The sequence below is a fragment of the Eumetopias jubatus genome, unplaced genomic scaffold, assembly GCF_037043125.1.
Source record: "Eumetopias jubatus isolate StellerSeaLion01/CBP00866 unplaced genomic scaffold, mEumJub1_p1.0 scaffold_1, whole genome shotgun sequence".
Lineage (NCBI taxonomy): Eukaryota > Metazoa > Chordata > Mammalia > Carnivora > Otariidae > Eumetopias > Eumetopias jubatus.
The window spans coordinates 45,834,435-45,855,346 of record NW_028274807.1 but is presented as its reverse complement, the minus strand read 5'-3'; the positions used below and the strand labels follow the sequence as shown (position 1 = coordinate 45,855,346).

At 36.6% G+C, this 20,912-nt stretch overlaps 1 protein-coding gene across 2 annotated transcripts; it reads right to left on the bottom strand.

The window, feature by feature from the left end:
- Nucleotides 1-637: 637 nt before the first annotated feature.
- On the bottom strand, nucleotides 638-20,873 carry GPR15 (G protein-coupled receptor 15). 2 transcript variants are annotated; one of them, XM_028119245.2, is made up of 2 exons: nucleotides 19,938-20,873; nucleotides 638-742 (listed from the first exon to the last, which is right to left on the bottom strand). In XM_028119245.2, the coding sequence occupies exons 1-2, from the start codon at nucleotides 20,790-20,792 to the stop codon at nucleotides 653-655; spliced, it is 945 nt and encodes a 314-aa protein (XP_027975046.2). In that variant the 5' UTR covers nucleotides 20,793-20,873; the 3' UTR covers nucleotides 638-652. The 2 variants fall into 2 exon arrangements, with proteins under 2 accessions (XP_027975046.2, XP_087880396.1); XM_088024270.1 differs by lacking the exon at nucleotides 638-742 and having other exon boundaries at nucleotides 18,235-20,873.
- Nucleotides 20,874-20,912: the final 39 nt, after the last annotated feature.

Here is a 20,912-nt window from a genome sequence, read left to right as displayed (position 1 = left end):
CTGGTATGTACATTGTTTTTTTTTAGACATAATGCTGTGGCACACTTAATAAACTACAGTAGAATGTAAACATGACTTGTATATGCACTGGGAAACCAGAAATACATTTGACTCTATTGCGATCCATGCTCTTATTTCAGTGGTTTGGAACCAAACCGGCAGTATTTCTGGGGCATGCCTGTATTCTTAGTGTAACTTGGCTGGCCTCTAACACTAATGTTTTCTTTTTAAAAGTGGCAACCTGTGTCCAAATGTCCCCATTGGATAAGAACATCAGTCCTATTGGGAGAGACCCCACTCTAAAGACCTCATTTTAACTTGATTACCTCTGGGAAATCCCTGTCTTCAAATAAGGTCACATTCTAAGGGGCTAGCAGTTAGGACTTCAACACACCCTTGTTTTATTTGGCACTTCATCCCAAAACAGTCCAGTCTGTCAAAACTGGGAATGAAATAGCTACATAGCTACTCAAGCTTTCTGTGCTACTCAGAACCTGACGGCCTGATAGCGACTTCTCACCGGCATCTCCAGCTTGGCGTGTGTTGTTTACCGCAAGTTAGGACACAACCGTGTCTCTCCAGCGAGTGGTCTTGGGGCGTGTGCTGGCTGGGCTTGGTGTTTCTGGTGTTTTCCCTCTGCCCTTGCTGAGTTTCACATGTGAGGGAGACACTGCTCGAAAAGCAAGGACAGCGGTGTGCTTGGCTGGTCCTCTCGGTCAGGGCATGGGGGCTTCAGGCAGAGCTGCAAGCGATGAAAAATCACATGGCAGGAATGGTTGCACGTTTTTAGAAATTTGGTTATGAACTAGACCACTCTGTGTTTTGCAGTTATTATTCTTACCCAAAGTGGCTAAGGATGTTTTTTTTTTTCTTTGAGATGAAGTTCTCTCCTTTCTCTAAAAATTACCTAATGATAACAGTAAGGGTAATTCCTAATTATATAATCTTCTAGCTCTGTGAAAATGAGGTCCAACATTTCAAAGAAGTTTTGTATTTTTACACACGAGAGGATTAAAAAATTAACAGTATTATTTAAAGGACTCTTGGGGCATTTTGATTCACTTAGCCATATTCCAATGCATGGAAATATTTGCTTTTTCAGATCTGTAAAAGTAGAAACAGGTGGATTTGCAAACTGACACAGCGTCTCAAAGCATTTAAGACTCTGCCATTTCATAACGATCACCTAAGCAGCCCCACTACTCCTACTTTGACTGCCACCGACACTATTAGTACTAATAGCAGCTGATGTTTATTGAGCACATGTTCTGTGCCAGGCACTGTTCCAAGTGCTTGGCCATGTTTTGACTAATTTTACTTCCACATCAACTCAGTGTGGTAGATACCATTCTCTCTAATTAAAGAAACTGAGGCACAGAGCCTAAAGTTACACACTAAGTGGCAGAGCCGGAATTCAAATCTGGACACAGACCTCTTAATCTTGCTCTTAATTGCCAAACAAAAAATATTCTAGGGCAATACATTCCAAAGTCTGTGCCATGGAAGACCAATTTTATTCAAATCTCCTGAAAAAAGAAAAAAGAAAAAAAAGTTTATGTAATTAAACACATTTGGAACTACTGCAAACTACCACCCCTTCGTGTAGACTCATAATGTAGGCTATATTGAAAGTTGTGAGAATTTTCCCAGAAAAGAAACCTATATAACAGAATGTAAAATTGAAGTTTCAACTAGGCATCAAAATAAAATAAATGCTAAATTCCCAAGTGAGTTGCTAAGTCACCATGTGCAGACTCTACAAGCATAATGTCTGGGGACCTAGTCCACAATTTTTGGCTCCTTTTAGAGAGCAGAGAGGTTTCTGTGAGATTTTCTTAGGAACGACTGGTTGCTGTGCTATGGGGCCCCCACCTTTAACCCTTGGGAAAGTTGCTGCCTCCTACACCGAGCCCAGTGGCTTCATGGGGCCTAGTTAAGGAGATTAATGTGTGTTCCCATATGTCAGGGACACTGCAGACTGAAGTTGATTCCCTCCTCGGAAATGTAGATGCAAAAGTTGGCTCATGAGCATTTTGGTGGTCAGTCTAGGAGCTTGCTGCTGCATGGGGGCAAAGATGTCTCACTGCTTCCTATAAGACATTAAAGAGGGTGGGAACCATTGTGGGGCCGCGCAGCTGGTGGACTAGGGGCTAAATGGGGTGGACATCCGAAGGGAATGAGGAGTATCCCTCAAGTCTTGACAGTTGATGCTAGAGAGGTCTCCTAGGATAGAATGTCCAAAGAATGCTCCAAATGGCACCATCTGCCATGCTTACTTTCACTGGGGAAAGTAAGCACTATAACTCCCCTCCCCTCTTTTCCCTGTGCTCACCTAGGGCTGCCAGTTAAAAGACAAGATGCTCAGTTAATTTGAATTTCAGATGAACGATGACCAATTTTTCTTATAAGTATATCCTATGCAATATTTGGGACATACTTATATTAAAAATTATTTGTTATTCATCTGAAATTCAAATTAACTAGGCATCCTGTATTTTTATCTACAAACTCTGGTAAGCTTACCTCTACCCCACCTTTCCCCTAGCAGCTGGTGAGTAGGTGAATGGTGAGGGGAAGGAAAGAACAGAAGTTGTTCTGTTTTCTGAATTAATATTATTTAAAGAGATTTAAAGATCTTCCCAAAGAATAAGTAGAAAATTGATAGACCTGCCAAGGCCCTCAGGCACGGGCAGGGAATCATTGCTCTACTGAATAAATCTGAAAAGAATTGAATGCGAGTAAAAAAATTAAATTGTATTTTGAGTATACCACAAATCTTCTTTGTTAGATGATCCAGGTCTATCAACTTGACTTTGTGTATTGAGCTGTTCCTCTCCAGGACCTAACTATCAACTTCTCTTGGAAGTTGTGCTCTTCAGAACACATTTTTTTATCATTGTATTTGATTTTGGTTTATTTCATCATGATAAATGTACTCTTTAATCTCCATCCCTTACTTCTCCCATCCCCCTACCTACCTCCCCTCTGGTAACCATCAGTTTGTTCTCTATAGTTAAGAGTCTGTTTTTTGGTTTGTCACTTTCTCTCTTTTTTTTCTTTGCTCATTTGTTTTGTTTCTTAAATTCCACATATGAGTAAGATCATATGGTATTTTTCTTTCTCTGACTGACTTATTTTGTTCAGAATAATACTCTCTAACTCCATCCATGTCATTGCAAATGGAAAAATTTCATCCTTTTTATGGCTGAGTAATATTTCATATATATATATATATATATATGGAGAGAGAGAGTGAGGAGTATAACAGATATGGTTTAATATATATACGTCATCTTCTTTATCCGTTCATCTGTTGATGAACACTTGGGCTGCTTCCATAGTTTGCTATGGCAAATAATGTTGCTCTAAACATAGGGGTGAATCTATCCCTTTGAATTAGTGTTTTTGTATTTTTGGGGCAAATACTTAGTAGTATAATTGCTAAACCATAGAGCTCTATTTTTAATTTTTTGAGGAACCTCTATACAGTTTTCCACAGTGGCTGCACCAATTTACATTCCTACCAACAGTGCAAGAGGGTTCTTTTTTCTCCACACCTTCACCAACACTTGCTTCTTGTATTTTTTATTTTAGCCATTCTTCAGAACACATTTTGAGAAATTCTGTTTTGTTTTATAAATTTGTGGTATAATTAAAGGGCTGTACTGGAGAATTTTGTTGGGGGGCCACTTTATTAATATATGTGGTCCCAAAAGCTTTCAGGTAAAAAAAAAAAAAAACCCAATTCAGAAGGGTTTAAACAACAAAAGAAATGTTTAGGTTCAGGTGACTGGAAAGTCCAAATTAAGGAGGACTTCAGGAATGGTTGGTCTAGCAGCTCAGCTATGCCAGTAAGGACGCAGTTCATTTTGTTTTGCTTTGTGTTGCTTTGTTTTTCTGTCTTATCTCTTTACTGTCAACAATGTTAATTTTACTCCAAGACCGGATTCCTTGCTCTTAATAAGATGGTTGCAAATTTCAACAGGGCCTGGGAAGGGAGAGAGCAATATTGTCCTAGCATTCCCGATAGCCTGGTTGGCCAGTCACCTGCTCACCCTGTGGTGCCTGTAGCCAGAGGCTGGAAGTTACCGAGGACCTGAAGTTTATCCAGGCTTTTCCATGGGGCTGAGAGTGGGTTCAGCTTTTACCAAACACAGGAGCTGTGTGGGAAAGAACAGATAGATGACAGCCAGGGGTGAGGGTAGAGCGTGAGAATGGATGCTGGGTCAACCAACAAATGTCCAGTACAGTTGGGAATTTATGTTGCTGCCATTGATGCATGCAAGGGCAGTATTCAAAACTGTCAACAGCCTGCACCCTCTTGGGCACCAGCCAGCCTGGCTCCCAAAGGCCTCTTGCTTGCAGAGTATTAACCCTTTAGTTGCTTGATGTTGAAGGGTCCAAGAGCTCCTAAGGAAGGTGACAGAGGGCTATGATAGGTGGGCATCCAGAGGACTCAGGGCATTAGCTATTTCTCAACTGAAACAGAAATACAACATTGTCTTAATTTAACAACATTTATAATTGTACCCATGCATACCAGCTCAATGATTTTTTTTTTAATTTTATTTATTTATTAGAGAGAGAGAGCAAGAGAGAACAAGCAGGGGGAGCAGCAGAGGGAGAGGGAGAAGCAGGCTCCACTGAGCAGGGAGCCCAATGTGGGGCTCGATCCCAGGACCCTGAGATCATGACCTGAGTCGAAGGCAGACGCTTAACCGATTGAGCCCCCCAGGTGCCCCTAGCTCAATGATTTTTTTAAAAACTGCAAAAAATTTTTGCTTCTGAATAAGATTCTTCACTTAATTCCTTATTTGAAAAATGAGTGGGTTAATTAGATGATTTTACAACTCCTTTGACAACAATGTTTGTGCTGTACTCTATAAAATTTATATAAATAAGCCTTTAATTTTATCTATCATGCACATTGTGATATGTCTGAATTAAATAGAATATAGTAAACATGCATCTTAAAATGCAGAGAACCAAATTTTCATTTAAAACTTGGCACATTAAATTTAACCGAATTAAGTCTGACTTTAACTAAATCTTTATGTTGAAATTTTCAAATGCACTATTTCTAAAGCTCATGGGGGGTTTCTTATTTCTCATTTTCTGTGTTTTACAGTAAAACAAGGTGGGGGAAAACAACCATTTAACATGTTAAAAACCATTAGTGTTGTTTTGACCTTAACAGAAAGCAGAGAGGCACAAAAACAGAGATGGCTAAAGAAAAATTATAGTTAAGAAGGAAGCCGTGCATTCAAGTGGATGGTTCAGTGGCTGACATAATTCATTCATGGCCGCTGTTGGTGAGGTTATGGGGGGGGGGGGGCGTACGGTTTAAAGGCAGTAGCCATAGGTCATTTCCTCTCTCACTGTGTCAGTGCCCTCAGGGCAGAGCTGATACGCAATTTTGAAAACTTGAGTTTTTCTCGAGGGCTTTGCCTCCTGCTCTCTCACTCCCAGAGAAGACTTCCCAACCTCCAAGGTCCTCAACTGGCCAGTCTTCTCAGATACAAAAAAACACAGGGAAGGAATTTTTTTTTTCCTAAAATAAATGGAAAATCAGTAACAGTGACGATCCTTTTTCCCATTTCCCAGCCTCCTCCCTGTCCCTTCTACCTCCCCACCCAGTCCCTTGCCCCATGGAGTTAATTATTCCAGAAGGCGGTGTTGTGTGTAGGCACCAGAACTGCGGGTGGGAAGAATATTATACCTATTTCCTATTTTTTTTCTACATAGAGACATGCATAAAATGTTTGTGATATTTTGAATTTTCAGTCTGTCTGAGGAGCATTTAAAATATTTGCGGATCTATTTTTGTAGATTTTTTTCTGTACTTTAAGTCATCCAAATGTCAAAGCCAAGAAAGGTTTGGACTTTCAAAGAGAGAACTTTTTGACTATAGCCAACATTTTCTCCTATCTTCAGAGCAAAAAGCTATCCTGATTTGGTAGATCCGTAGGCCCCTCTCTCCTTCTTTATACATAATTTCTGATAGAGTTATAGGCATACACACATCTGATTTAATTAATCCAGATGAAAAATCTTGGAGAGACTTCTAAGAAAACACATAGAGTCACAGGGATAAGGACTGATCATCTTATCCCTTTAAAGGTATTTTCTGTTACAGTACTAACTAGAGCTAAATAATAAATATATTATAATACTTTGAACAAAATAACTCTCAAATATAATTTATAAAATTTGCCACCCAGAGGCTACAATAAATTTATTAACTATGAATGAGGATCCTGTTTTTTGGGGTCTGCATGTTTGGATAAGTATGTAATCTGCCTAATATTTAATGTTATATATAGTTTATATATACTCTTAAGTGTCCACAATTAAATTATTTTAAATTAAAATTTGTTTTTGAAATATATATGTAACAGTGTTTGTACATACAGGATTCATACAGAACTTAAAGACAAAACAAACATTACTCTCATCACCTACATAAGTTTGCTCATCTATTTAGTTCTCAGTAACCTTCAAGGAACAGCATTACCCACATTTCACAGGTGTGAAAACTGAACCAGAGAATGTCAATAACTTGTCCAAGGTTACACAGACTTCCTTCATGGTTTGTTGTGGTTTCCAACTCATATTTTGCTGATTCTAAAGCCTTTATGTTTTCCACTACATCAGACCATGTTTTTTTTACTCCATTATTTGAAGACATTCCTCATTTTAATTTTCTAAAGATGTGGGTGAAAGGTTGAAAAGAGTAGAAAGGTACAAATAGATAAACTGTAACGATGACTACGATGGTAGCTATCACTATAGCGCTGAGAATTTTTACCTATTACCTGAGGTGTCATTGAGGACTTTTCTTAAGACAGCTAATCAAGATACTTCTCAGAGGCACATTTTTACAATTCTCTGCCTAACATAGGACTTTAGCTGTATGAAAATGTAGAAAATGCTTGTTATTCCAATGTATAACACACTCCATCTTTGACATGTCTGAAAGAAAGTATTTTCCAAAAGGGTTCTTTAACCCTAGAAATTTATATTCTCTTAGAATTTTTTTTCTTTATATGTTAGTTCAAGACCTCTTGAGGTCTGCTTCTCCTACTCCAGGGAGTAGGAAAGAGATCTATTGAGAGAAGAAGCTAGAGAAGGTGGGGAGAAGGCTTCAGACTGAAAAGAAGCTCTGACCACTGTGGAAAAAGAGAGAAAAGGAGGGAGGACTAGATAGGTTTTTTTCACAGGTTGGTTGATGGATTAAACGTAATAACATATGTGAACCATTTAACAGTTCCTTGGCGCTAAATGAATACTCCATAAACAGATCTCATTCCTAATCTACATTTTAAAAAATCGTTGCAATGAGAACTGTAGATACTTGTTTTTTTAAAAATTATATTTATTTATTTGAGAGAGAGACTGAGTGAGAGAGAGAGACAGCACGCATGAGTTGGGGGGAGGGGCAGAGGGAGAAGCAGACTCCCCGCTGAGCCGGAAGCCTGACTCAGGCCTCCATCCCGGGACTTTGGGATCATGACATGAACTGAAGGCAGATGCTTAACTGACTGAGCCACCCAGGCACTTCAAGAACTGTAGATAACTTGTTAAAAGTCATCTGCCCTGTGCATTTTTCTTGGTAACAGAGCTGTACCATTACAATGGAAAATTGATGTCAAGCCAGTGGTTCTCCTTCTGAACAATGTTTAGACATCCTGAAAGCTAGAAAGGTTTCTAGGTAAGTCCGTGACAGAGAAAAATGTTAAAAGTCAACATTCTTCCTCATATGATTGCTCAATTAAAAAAAAACCGTTACTTTTATTTTAGAAATCTTTCACTTGGAAATATTTGCACTTTTTGAGTATGTTGTTTGCAAATATTTAAAAATAGAACATTTGGACTAAATGGGAAAACTCATGGTCAACTATTATCCAGCCAATTCTAATTTGCACTTAACTAAAAAGTTGAAATATTTTAAAATAAGACTAAAAAACTGCATCTACATACACAAACTAGCCTGACCTTTGACTTCATGGACAAGCCAATTTAATAAAAGTAAATTGGAAGCCTTGAACCAAACAATGACTTGCTACACATGATATGAGAGCAAATTTGATTTGGTTGAGTTTTATTAATGCTTCATCCAAAGTTACGGAAATTAAACTTAAAATTGAACATGACATTTAAAAAAAATCTTATTTTGACTTTAGAGGAAGAAGCAAAATTGGGCTGAAATATTAATGCATGCTTTATGCCACATGTAACATTTATTTCAACATCCTTTATTTTAACGTTTAAGAAAGAAATACATGTTCATTAGAAAAAATGTAAAACATTCCTAAAAATATTTAAAATTAAAAATAAAATTGTCTTTGGTTCTACTACCTAAAACAACTATTGTTAACATTTTAATATACTTCCAAAATAAAGCAAGTTGAGGCAATTATTCTCAAAAGTATATATTTATAAAATAAATAGCAGGTTTAATACTTGAGTACTATGCTCTCTTATTCTCAAAAATTATGTTTCCTTTTCTCCTTGATTGTGGTCTTTGGATTATTGACCTTATTATCATCTTACTTCAGAACACTCTTAACTGCCCCTCCTAAAAATGCTGCATGGAAAATATTATTTCTTATTTAAAGTAAATTTAAGTCAAGATTTTACATGTTTGGGGCAGTATATAATGTGAAAAACCCTGATGTTTTTTAAAGCTCCAGTTGGGAATCCTTATTAATATTAGGGAGTCATTTATGCAAATTTATACATACGCTTTCTGAAAAGTATAAATGAGGTTCCTGGAGGACAAGAATCTTGTCTATTGAAATTTTCTGCACGTAGAACAGTGAGTGCAGCTTCTTGTCATAACAAACAGCATTTCATAAGAAAGATGGTAAAACTTTCAGTGTCTGATACCAATTCTGGTGACATAACCCATAGGCACACAGTCTATAGTGGGAGCTTTGGCACCGGATTTATCTTTTCTTCTTGCCTTGGGAATATCATAAGAAATCTGTGACCGGAAAAAATTTGAGAAAGAAAGGAAATGAGACTATAATTCTTACCTGGTATGTGTATGCTCTGTAAAAAAAAAAAAAAATGTTTTCCTGTGAGGTCACTGTCTTAGATGCTACTGTCCTTTAATGTGGGGTTGGGTGTGAGAGGGAAGAAAAGAGACAGCTGTCCCTTCCTTATATGCAGCATACGTTGGATTGTCTATATAAGATTTTTAGTGACCCGCTGGAAGGGATAGAAGATGTCATTTCTGATCAATCACAATTAAGGGATTTCACATTACAAGGGAAACATGTTACAAGAAAGTATTATTCTTTTGAGATTGTATTTTCAATAAAGCAGACTTCCTCTTCCTTTGAGCAGTATCTTTATTATGTTAGCCATAAATAGGCATAGGGTTTGGGGGTTTGAGATATTTGCACTAGAAAAAATAAGAAAGAGAGTTTGAATTTGAAAAGTAATTAGAGATAGAAAGAATCAACTAAAGCAAGGGAAGGGTGTGGTGTTAACAGAGTCTATTAAAGAAACTGGGAATCAGAGGAAAAAAATATGAAGTGGAAAAAGCATGAATTTTGGAATCACATAGGTAGGCCTGGGTTTCATTGAAATCCAAAGTTTCATTTTTGGTCCAGTTCATTAAGAATGATGTCAAATAAATAAATAAAATCTTAAAAAAAAAAACTGCTTTAAGAATGATGTGAAATCTGATTTCTTTGAATCCTATTTCCTTTATCTATAAAATGGAACTGTTTCTCAATGGTCATTTATCAAGCTTTTTTTTCTTTAAGAATTTATTTATTTATTTGAGAGAGAGAACACAAGCAGGGTGAGGGGTAGAGGGAGAAGCAGACTCCCCGCTGAGCAGGGAGCCCGACGCGGGCCTTGATCCCAGGACCCTGGGATCATGACCTGAGGCGAAGGCAGACGCTTAACGACTGAGCCACCCAGGCACCCCTCATCCAGCTCTTAATGTGTACCAGATACTGTGCCAAATTCCTTACATTCTCACTTTAATTAATTAGAGCTGACGTGACCTAAAGCAAGTATAACTGTCCACATTTTATGGAGAGAAATAGACTCAGGAATGTTAAGAAACTTGCTCACCTTTCATAGATAATAGATGGTGGAGTTTGGATCTGTGTTCTTTAGCCCCAATGCTATACCACCCTCCCGTGGTCATAGCTGTATCATAATGAATACTATAAGCTAATGATTTAAATGTTTTATATCATGGTATTTGAGTTAGCTCTGCTCTTTCAAGGTAGTGCCAGAAACAGACTATTAACCTCTGTAGCATTTTCCTTAGTTTTTTATAGAGTTTAACTTCCATTTACTTACCCATAATACTCTTCTCATTTCCTCTCAAAAGTGCAGAGTCATATACATTATTTACTATCTAATATGGATTATAGGCTTGGAGTTTGTATCACAGCATCCTGGCAATAGCTGGAGGAACTCTTGACTATCACATGATTATAACTGCTAATCACTATTTTTTATTACAAATCGTATTGAATTTGCACCAAAGAAAAGCCTTCCATTTAAACAGGAAATCAGTGTCACAGAGAGAAAGAACCGAGTAGGAATTAAGTAAAAGTTACTACACCACTTATTTCTCTAATCATAATACAACTAGAATGACCTAAAAAGTTAAAGGAGAGTGGCAAGATGCGTGCTCCTAAAGGAAGCATAACTGGTACAGCCTTCCAGGTCCTCATAGTTACATCATATTAGAAACAAAAGAAGTAAAAATTAAAAAATTGGAATATTTAACATTTATAAAAATTCTTCATTTTAATGTTAGCCAAAGGTGTGATGTTCCTAGAATGTTCAGCCTAGTTCAACAATCGTGAGGGCCTGATTTGGAACAAGGATATAGATATACAAAAATGAAGGCATGGCTCTCCCCCTCTCCCTAGCCAGGCAACAGACCACCGGTGACTCCATAGGCAGGTCGCAATGTTGCTGTGCTACGGGAGGGCACTGGGAAACCGGGAATGAATGTTGGGATGGTCAACCCCTCAGCACCATTTAAAAATTTTAAACGTGTAACAGCCCTGAAATTGTTGCTCTTAAGGAGTCAGGTATTTGTACAGATAACAGAGAGGTCCTCTTGAAAAGAATCATTAGATTATTAGGGAAGGTTTCAAGGCCAATGTAGGGGTTATACTCACTCAGAAATCAGAAATATAGTACAATGAAGAATTGGAGGGCCTATGATGCAGAACTGATGTTTTACAGCAAATTTACTTTTAGCTACTATTTGTACCTGTGTACTTCATTTAAAAAAATTGAACTAAATTCAGCTTTTTTCTTACCACAAAATTAATGCATATTCTTTTTGGAAAATACGGGGAATAACAAAAATAAAAATCACCTGTTACCTCACTACATAGTGAGGAACAAAGTTAACATTTTGCTGTATAGGGTTCTGGAATTCCTGTGTTGTTATATAAATGAAGTAGTCACAGACGTGTGATTATACAATAGATACTGTTTTTTAGCTTGCTCTTTTTTTTTTACTTAATTTAATTTAATTTATTATGAAGATTTCTTTCATGTCAGTACATGGTACAGTACTTTTAAAGGCTATGTAGTTTTCCATTGTAAGGATGTATAGGAACCTTAATTTATTCAATCAATTCCCTATCAGTGGACATTTAAGTTATTTTCATGTTTCTACTCTTGCAAGCAATGCTGAAATAAAAATGCATGCACATATATTTTTTCACAGAGCCATAATTACATATACAATTATGTTCCATGATTACATTAAACTCCTAGAAGCAGAACTGCTTTCTATACATGTTTCTAAGTTTTCTCTAGCTTAATAAACTTACACCCCATCGGCAGTCCAGGGAGTCTTGCCCACACCTCACACCTCCAATCCTGGTCGACTTCAGTACTTAACATTTATTATTTTTTTTAAAGATTTTTATTTATTTATTTGAGAGAGAGAGAATGAGAGATAGAGAGCATGAGAGGGAAGAGGGTCAGAGGGAGAAGCAGACTCCCTGCTGAGCAGGGAGCCAGATGTGGGACTCGGTCCCGGGACTCCAGGATCATGACCTGAGCCGAAGGCAGTTGCTTAACCAACTGAGCCACCCAGGCGCCCAGTACTTAACATTTAAATCTTTGCCAATTTAATAAGTAAAAATTGTATTTTGTTATTTTAATTTGGCTGTCTTTGATTATCATGCCAAATAGTTTCATAAGTTTATTGGTAGTATTTTTTCTATGTTTGAATTATAGAATTGACATTGCTGTTGTTCATAATCCTAAGCAGTGTATAAGTTATGCAGTTCTGCATTTACTTTTTTTCAATTCTTAACTAATTTTATAATTTTAAACTATTTTTATTAGTGCACATGAGTCAGGTCTGCACTGCATGACATCTTTTTCGTTAAGATAGCCATCTCCATCTACCTTTAACTGTTCTGAATCTGTTTTGTTTTTTTTTTCTTTTTTCCTTTTGCTTTAAACATGAAACCATGGGTCAAGTTTCATTTCTCAGTTGCCACTTCTCCACCTGAGTTGTCAGTTTTGTTTTTTGGTCTAAAAGGAAGGGTAAATGGGCGCCTGGGTGGCTCAGTCGTTAAGCGTCTGCCTTCGGCTCAGGTCATGATCCCAGGTTCCTGGGATCAAGCCCCGCATCGGGCTCCCTGCTCCACGGGAAGCCTGCTTCTCCCTCTCCCACTTCCCCTGCTTGTGTTCCTGCTCGCGCTATCTCTCTCTGTCAAATAGATAAAATCTTTAAAAAAATAAATAAATAAAAGGAGGGGTAAGTGAGAGGGCATCTCATTAAATCAATGTCTTTGGACAAGATTTGTATAGAGTTATCTGTTTTGCATATCTTATTTTAGTTTGTCATTTGAAAATAAATTTAAACCTCATACTATTCAATATGCATTTTCGTGTTTAAAATAATCATTTATGCCTGAGAATCTTTAAAAACAACGAAGGTATTTTTCTCTGGGGATGCCAATATTAACATTTCTTTAAGGAAATGTGACAATATTTAGGAAACAACCATATCAAAATGGCAGTTAAATGGAGTGATTTATATAAGGACTGTTCATGGGCCTTTCCCTAAACACTGTAAAAGATCAAAGAAAGTGATTTGACTTGTCCTTTTTTTTTTTTATAACAAGCTCTTCTTGGGTGTTAGTACTTCATTCCTTGGTTCAAAAAAATAAGTAACTATGGGGATTATAAATTTCATAAAGAAACAAATTCTACTTTTACCTCTTTAAATCCTACAGAGTCTATTAGTGCTATATATATATATATATATATATATATACATATTAGATGACTGTGGGAACAAGCTATTTATTCTACCTTTTTTAAAAAAGATTTTATTTATTTATTTGAGAGAGAGAGAGCATGAGAGTGGGGAGGGTCAGAAGGAGAAGCAGACTCCCTGCCGAGCAGGGAGCCTGATGCGGGACTCAGTTCCAGGACTCCAGGATCATGACCTGAGCTGAAGGCAGTCACCCAACCAGCTGAGCCGCTGAGGTGCCTTATTCCACCTTTTAATAGAGAATTGTAATCCATTTATATTTTTGTTGTGATTGTTGGTATATTTACATATGCCATTTTACTTTATATTTCCTATTTACTATATGTTTTCTTTGCTTTATTTTCCTCTTTCTTGCACTCTGTCAAGTACTTTAGGCTGAATATTAGCAACAAGATTCAATAGGTACTTATCAACTGCATTTGTACACCATGTGTTTGTGTATTTGTGTGTGTGCACGTGTATGAGAGAGAGACAAAGAGAGTGAAGTTTTGTAAGTGATTGCTATATGCCTGTTTTTTTTTTAAGATTTTATTTATTTATTTGAGAGAGAGAGAATGAGAGATAGAGAGCACGAGAGGAAAGAGGGTCAGAGGGAGAAGCAGACTCCCTGCTGAGCAGCGAACCCGATGTGGGACTCGATCCCGGGACTCCAGGATCATGACCTGAGCCGAAGGCAGTCACTTAACCAACTGAGCCACCCAGGCGCCCCTATATGCCTGTTTTTGAATCCATCAGTTATGGTAACAAATTTTGGGCTATCATGGTGCAATGAGTACAATAGACACTTTGCAAGAACAGTGTTATTTTTGAGTTATTGACTATTTTCAAGGAACTCCACAAGTCTATGGCATAAAAGGCATAAATTTAAGCCACTGACCTATGATATGATGAGCAATAAATGAGTCATATGCAGAAGGTCAAACATGCAGAATTGACCTTTCAATTCTGCTTTATTTTCTATACATCATGCAGTAGCTCTGAACAGGTTACACTCTATTAAATTTATATGAAGTAAATGATATGCTATTTTAGAATTTGCAGATTTAGAGATTTGTAGAGCTTTTGCAATACAAAGTTCTTAAATACTTGCTGTCCTCCAAAAAGAAAAAGAGCAAAGTTGCTTGTTGAAGACTCTGCCACAGAAAATTTTTTAAAAATTAAAAATAGTCTTTAGTCACATGTATTGTTTGATGCATAACATTTTATTTGATCTAAGAACATCACAAGAATATTTATATCTTCTGCCTTGTATATAATTAAGAGCAAATGGAAGAGTGAATTTATACAGTATAGATCATAAAGTATTGTAGCAGGGAGAACCGTTTATATTTCGTTTTGAACTAATGGTAATATGGAAATGAAATCTTTCCAATGAGAACTGATAGGACTTAGCAAATAAAAATGTCTTGTCTCTTCAGTGTTGACATCATGAAGTACTCACAGATGAAGCTAACTCTTGTTAACATGGCAGTGATAGGAAATTCGCTAATTATTAAATCTTAAGTAGCAAATAAGAAAGTCGCTGAATGATTTCAGATTGACCTTTACTAGGTCTGTAGAGCATTATAAAAATATTATGAACATTCTATCATAAATTCTCTAAATGAGCGACTTGCCTAAGTTAACTAGAATTTAACTTAATCACATGTGGTCAACTTAAAAAAGTTCCACCATAATGTAAAAGTACCTTTGGATCTTAGAAATTTGTTACTCACATACTTAAACCAAAAACTTTTTAGTTTAATAAGATCAGTCAACTAACAGAATACTTCCCCCTACTTTGAGATTAGTAAATGGACATTTCATGTGAGTTTATATTTTACTATGACTTAACTTGCCATAAGAGCCTTTACTTCATTAACAATTTGACACATTGGATATTTAAAAGTAGGTTTGTTTGTTTTCTTTTCAATGTTGCAGAATGCAATCTTAGGATGCAATTCCCATTTTTATTTATTTATTTATTTATTTAAAGATTTGATTTATTTATTTGACAGAGAGAGACACAGCGAGAGAGGGAACACAAGCAGGGGGAGTGGGAGAGGGAGAAGCAGGCTTCCCACTGAGCAGGGAGCCCAATGTGGAGCTTGATCCCAGGACCCTGGGATCATGACCTGAGCCGAAGGCAACTGCTTAACCAACTGAGCCACACTGGCGCCCCACAATTCCCATTTTTAAAATATGTTTAAGAAATGTAGCTTTCTAAGGAGATGACAAAAACAAGAACCTACAAGAGTAATTCATTCTAAGGAGGATTTTTATATCAGCAGTATAAAATCAGGTGACTGGTACTACTGTTTTTCCCTGTACACATATGTAAAGTCTAGTCATAATTGTTTACTCAGAGACTTGATAAAAACAAAGAACGTTGACCCAAAGAAAAGAATTTTTAAAACAAGAACCGGCATTTGCAATGGACAGTCCAATCCATACCAATTTCTGAGGAAGGCAAAATCCAATAACCGTTTACAGATATTCTGATGGTTGGAATTATCTTCCTGCTTTTTCTCCTCATGCTTCTATCTCTCATGGTGCTGGAGGCCATCATCTTGCGAGCTGGCTACACCAATGTCTCTTTTACAGGTAAATTTGTAATTGTTTTAATATTGCTTAACTTCTTTGAATGAACTCTGCAGGAACACTGACACTTACTGTTCATTGTGGCATGCACACCTGACAAGTCATTTCTCACTTTTGAGATTGCCAGTGGGTATAGAGTCAAGATGAATCATAGGAGAAGAGTTCTTTCACTCAGCTCACCATCATCCTGTGCATTTCTGCATCTATTTAAAAACTAACTTGTGACCCCTAGTAATATTCCACCTCCAGTCACGCACATAAATTTCCTTTAAGACCGTTACTCTCACTAGTGTTAGTCTCACTCAGAGGTGATTTTGACTTGTTAGAGTGGACGAATTATGGGACTCCCAGAAACATCAGATAAGTTTTAAGTCTTTTAGTATGGCCTAAATGGAGTAAATGTGTGTTTGCGACTGTGTGCACCTTGAGCACATCGATTTTAAAATTAAAAAAGTTATTTAAAATTATAAAAATTTACAATTAATTATAAGTTATTGGTGACATCTTGTACAGACTTTCTTGGAGAGCTTTTCTGCGGTAAGTTCAAGAAAAATTGCTCGAGAAATGCTTGGGAGATGACTATCCTTTTTTATTTGTCATTAAATTCCTGGCAGTAGCTTTGGACCACTTAGACAAATGACAACAAATGAAGTTACTCTGCAGTGATTGCCTCATATATTTACTCTTATTAAGTTTTATTTTGTTTTTCTAACTTTAGATATAACTGGCAAGTCATGATTGTTAGGATGTCAGATTAATTTTCTAGAAAAATTCATGGCAATGTGTATTGATTTGTTTTAATAATGACATGAAATTACCCCCAAGTAGCCCTCAGAGTAGTTTGAGGTAATAAAGATCTTGATAAACTATGTTTCTACATGTATCTGAATGTATATGTGTATATAAATAAATTTGTATTAAAAATGTGGAAATATCATGGTTTAAAAATATGTAAAATGGGATCTAACCGTATATTTATAATAAAACTTTTAATGCTATTATAATGTAAACTTCATTTCCTACCAGAAGAATCCATAATGACACACCAACTTAATCAAGTTTTGAACTTTTTACTATCAGAGTTATTCTATCTGTAAAATTATGTCTATTTTTTCTTCCATAATTGGAACATTATGAGTATACAATACGCTAAGATTTTCTAATGTACAAAATTAGCGTTATCTACTTAAGGTATTAAAAAGTACATTGGGGAGGGTAAGTACTATGATGAGCGCTGTGAATTGTGTGAGACTGATAAATCACAGACCTGTACCCCTGAAACAAATAATACATTATATGTTAATTAAAAAAATAAAAAAAATACAATAATATATCTATCTTCAATGTTATTTTACATATTTCCAGAAAAAACTAAAGGGATGAAACAGAAGACAGATTCTTAATATTTGTTAAATGAGAGTGATTGTCACTTGATATTCCAGTTTGGAAATTTTATTTTATTTTATTTTTAGGATTTTATTTATTTATTTGAGAGAGAGAGTGTGTACACAGGAGCAGGGGACTTGGGGAGTGGTAGCGAGGGGGGCAGAGGGAGAGGGAGAAGCAGACTCCCTGCTGAGCAGGAGCCCAACCCTGGGCTTGATCCCAGGACCCCTAGATCATGACCTGAACTGAAGGCAGACACTCAACTGACTGAGCCAGCCAGGAACCCTTCTAGTTTGGAAATTTTAAAACAACACTCAATTAAAAAAATTAATAGTAGAAACCCAATAGCTTTATATAATAATTTTTAACTCAAGATTTTAAAGAACCTTTATATTTATGAGTCTTATAATACCCTTGAGAATTCTATAGACGTAGATATTACCAACTACCCTTAGGTATGAAAGATTAAAATGATTTGTTCAATGACCCAACATTAAGGAGGAAGCTGAAACTAACAACCCAATTTCTTTTTCTTTTCCTAACAAATACTTTACCTGATTGATTGAGCTATTTTTTTAAAGTAGCATTTCTGAAAGACACTTATTTTCCTGATTAGTAATAGTGATTTTGCTGATTTGCTTTTAAAAAGCAGATGTCTTCTACCGTCTATATTTTGTTTCCATTTAACGTTTGGAGATCTATTTGTTTTGAATTCAGTTTTGAAGTTTTCCAAGAAAACTTACTTCTTATGATTTATTTTCCTTTATTCTATATCTATGACAAAGTATTAAAAGGCTGTTATGATATCGATATTAATACCAATGTGTTGATAGAAATGAATATAATATAGAATACCTAAATAAGGAAATTATATTTTTATTTAATAAAAGTTTATGAGAAATTAACAAATTAACCAATTTATAAAACCAAAAACTATATTTTCAACTTTCAAATAGATTATAAGAATATGCCCAATATTTGAGATTTCTCTTAATGTGAAAGATAAATGGGATGAACTTGAATTACTTGATCTCTGAAGATTTTAAGCTTTCTCTGATTTTCAAACCTAATATTTAGAAGTAAAATAGTAATTCATTTGAGTCAACACTGAAGGTCAAAACATAACCCACTTTCTCTTGAATCAAAAGATGTTTACAATAATATGTTTTCTGTAGCAAAGCCTTTTGTGGTTGATGCTAATTACGTTTTTCACTTCAAAGTCTTTAAAAGGAATATAGGTACAAATAGACTTAATAAATATTTATTAGGTGAAAGAATTGAGGAAAGTCTCTGGGTTTGGAAAAATGTGTATATATAAAATACCAGTAACATCTTCATTATGGATTTTTAACTTCAGCTGAATACAGAGCATCCTGTCTTCCTATATTACTGAATCAAGTCTTGAAATTATATACACCAAGCAAATAATGCCATAGAGAATATGTAGCATTAACATTTTAATTAAAATACAAAGTGATAATCCACATGATGCTGTAGCTAAGCATTTGATGATCTCCAATTATATTAGTAGTAACATTTTCATTTGCTAACTAAATAACTGGGTAATTAAAAACATGTAATTAAAGCAAAGTCATATCCTAACTTATGAAGTCAATGAAAACAAAAGAGCATAGTAAAACCTTACTGAAAATAATTACTATGCCATTATAATGAGATACGTTTTTACCAATATATCTTACAAGGAAAATAAAAGTCAAACTTTGCCCAATGCTGCCTTTTCAAGATACTCTAGAAGGTCAGGTGATAAAGTAAGTCCTGAATCATAAACACAATACAGAATGATTTTATCCCCGTGAGTTTTTTGCCAGTCCAAAGTTATTGTGAATGGCAAAGGGTGAAAGATAATATTGGAAACAGTAAAGAATCAGTATACAAACTTTTAAAGATTAAGGCCAGACTCTCACTTTGTTACTCAGTAACAATTAATTACAGGGCACAAGTATATTTTTTGCTACCTGCATTGTTACCACATTTCTCACCAAATGGAAGTGGGCAGAATCTTTTAGATGTAGTCCAATTGGAGCCCAATATAAAGGATGGTGTAGATCAAGGTACCACTGTTCTTGAAAGAGGAAAAGGCCTGAATGTACATAAGCAATCATGAAGAAAGGAGTCCAAGAGGAGCCTTTATGTCAGAGTTCAAGGACAATAAGAGTCATATTTTGCCTGGTGAACTTGATTGACAAGAAGGCCACTTAGCCAAAAAAAAAAAAAAAAAAAGCAAAAAACCCAACACCCCCAAACCAGCACATGACCCAATCATACCAATAAATACAGGGACTTTTCAGTCATCTCTTTAAAAATGAACTCTTCCTTATATTTATTTATGAAACACTATGAATGGTATCAGCAATACTTTTCCTCTTTCTTTGTGGCTGACACAAATTAACTCTCCAGTCTACCAACAGAGCTTGAAATGTCACAGTCCCTTTTAGAGTGACACAGACCTCTTCCTCCTTCTGGCAAAGTCCTCTACATGAATGAAGTTGGAGAGAGCCTTAGAGAGGTGACTATCTGATGTCTCCGTGCTGCTCCCAAAGTCATAGTTCTTGATGCAAGGGCACAAGCAGTGCACGATGGCCCGGCGGATGTAGCTGTCAAAGATATAGTAAATGAAAGGGTTGACGCAGCTATTGGCAAATGCCAAAGGCCCACTCACCTCCATGCCCAGCTGGAGAGAAGCCGAGGAAAAGTAGACTTCTTGCTGCAGCCCAGAGACAATGGCCAGGAGCTTGAAAGTATTGAAGGGCAGCCAGGAGAAGACAAAGGCTGCCACGACAATCAAGATGATCTTTATGGATTTCCTCAGCTTTCTGTTATGTTTTCCTGACTGGTGGTAATGTGCACACAACTTCCTTGTGATACAACAGTAGCAGGTCACAATGCTCACCAAAGGGACAAAGAAGGTAAAAATTAAGGCCACCAGGGCCCAAGTCAGTTTCATTGATGTAGCCCTCTTCTCTGCACAGTATGGCTTATCATCAATCAGGGTGAGTTCCCTGGACAGAAGAGTAGGCAAACCTAAAAGGCAGGAGATAAACCAGACGCCGGCACAGACTCCATATGCACAATCTCTCCTCCTGAATTTCCTGGATATGGCTGGACACACGATGGCCAGGTAGCGGTCAACACTCATGCAGGTGAGCAAGAAGACACTGCAGTGCATGTTGACTGAGATCATGTAGGAGCTGCCTTTGCACAGGAAAGAGCCTGTCCTCCACAGTCCTAAAGATGCTTCTTTATCCACCCAGAGAGGCAATGTGACAAGAAAAATAAAGTCAGACGCGGCCAGGTTGATGATGAAGATGTCAATCAGTCTTCGGCTGCCCCGTTTGAAATGCAAGGCACTCATGAGGACGAGGTTCCCCAACACTCCAGTCAGGAACACAGCTGTGTAAAAGACCGGAAGGAAGGCCGACATATAAGGAATATGGGAGTCGGTGTCCTCAAGATCAGGATTTTTGCTGGTAACATAGAAATAATCCAAATAAACTGAGGTTGCTTCTGGGTCCATTGCAAAGGATCAGCTGCCAAACCTGGTATTTCTTTATTTTTGTATAAATTTTCAAAATCACAAGGTGGCTTCTTTTATATAGTGGCTACCTCTTCCCCACCACCCCACCCCTTAAAAGAT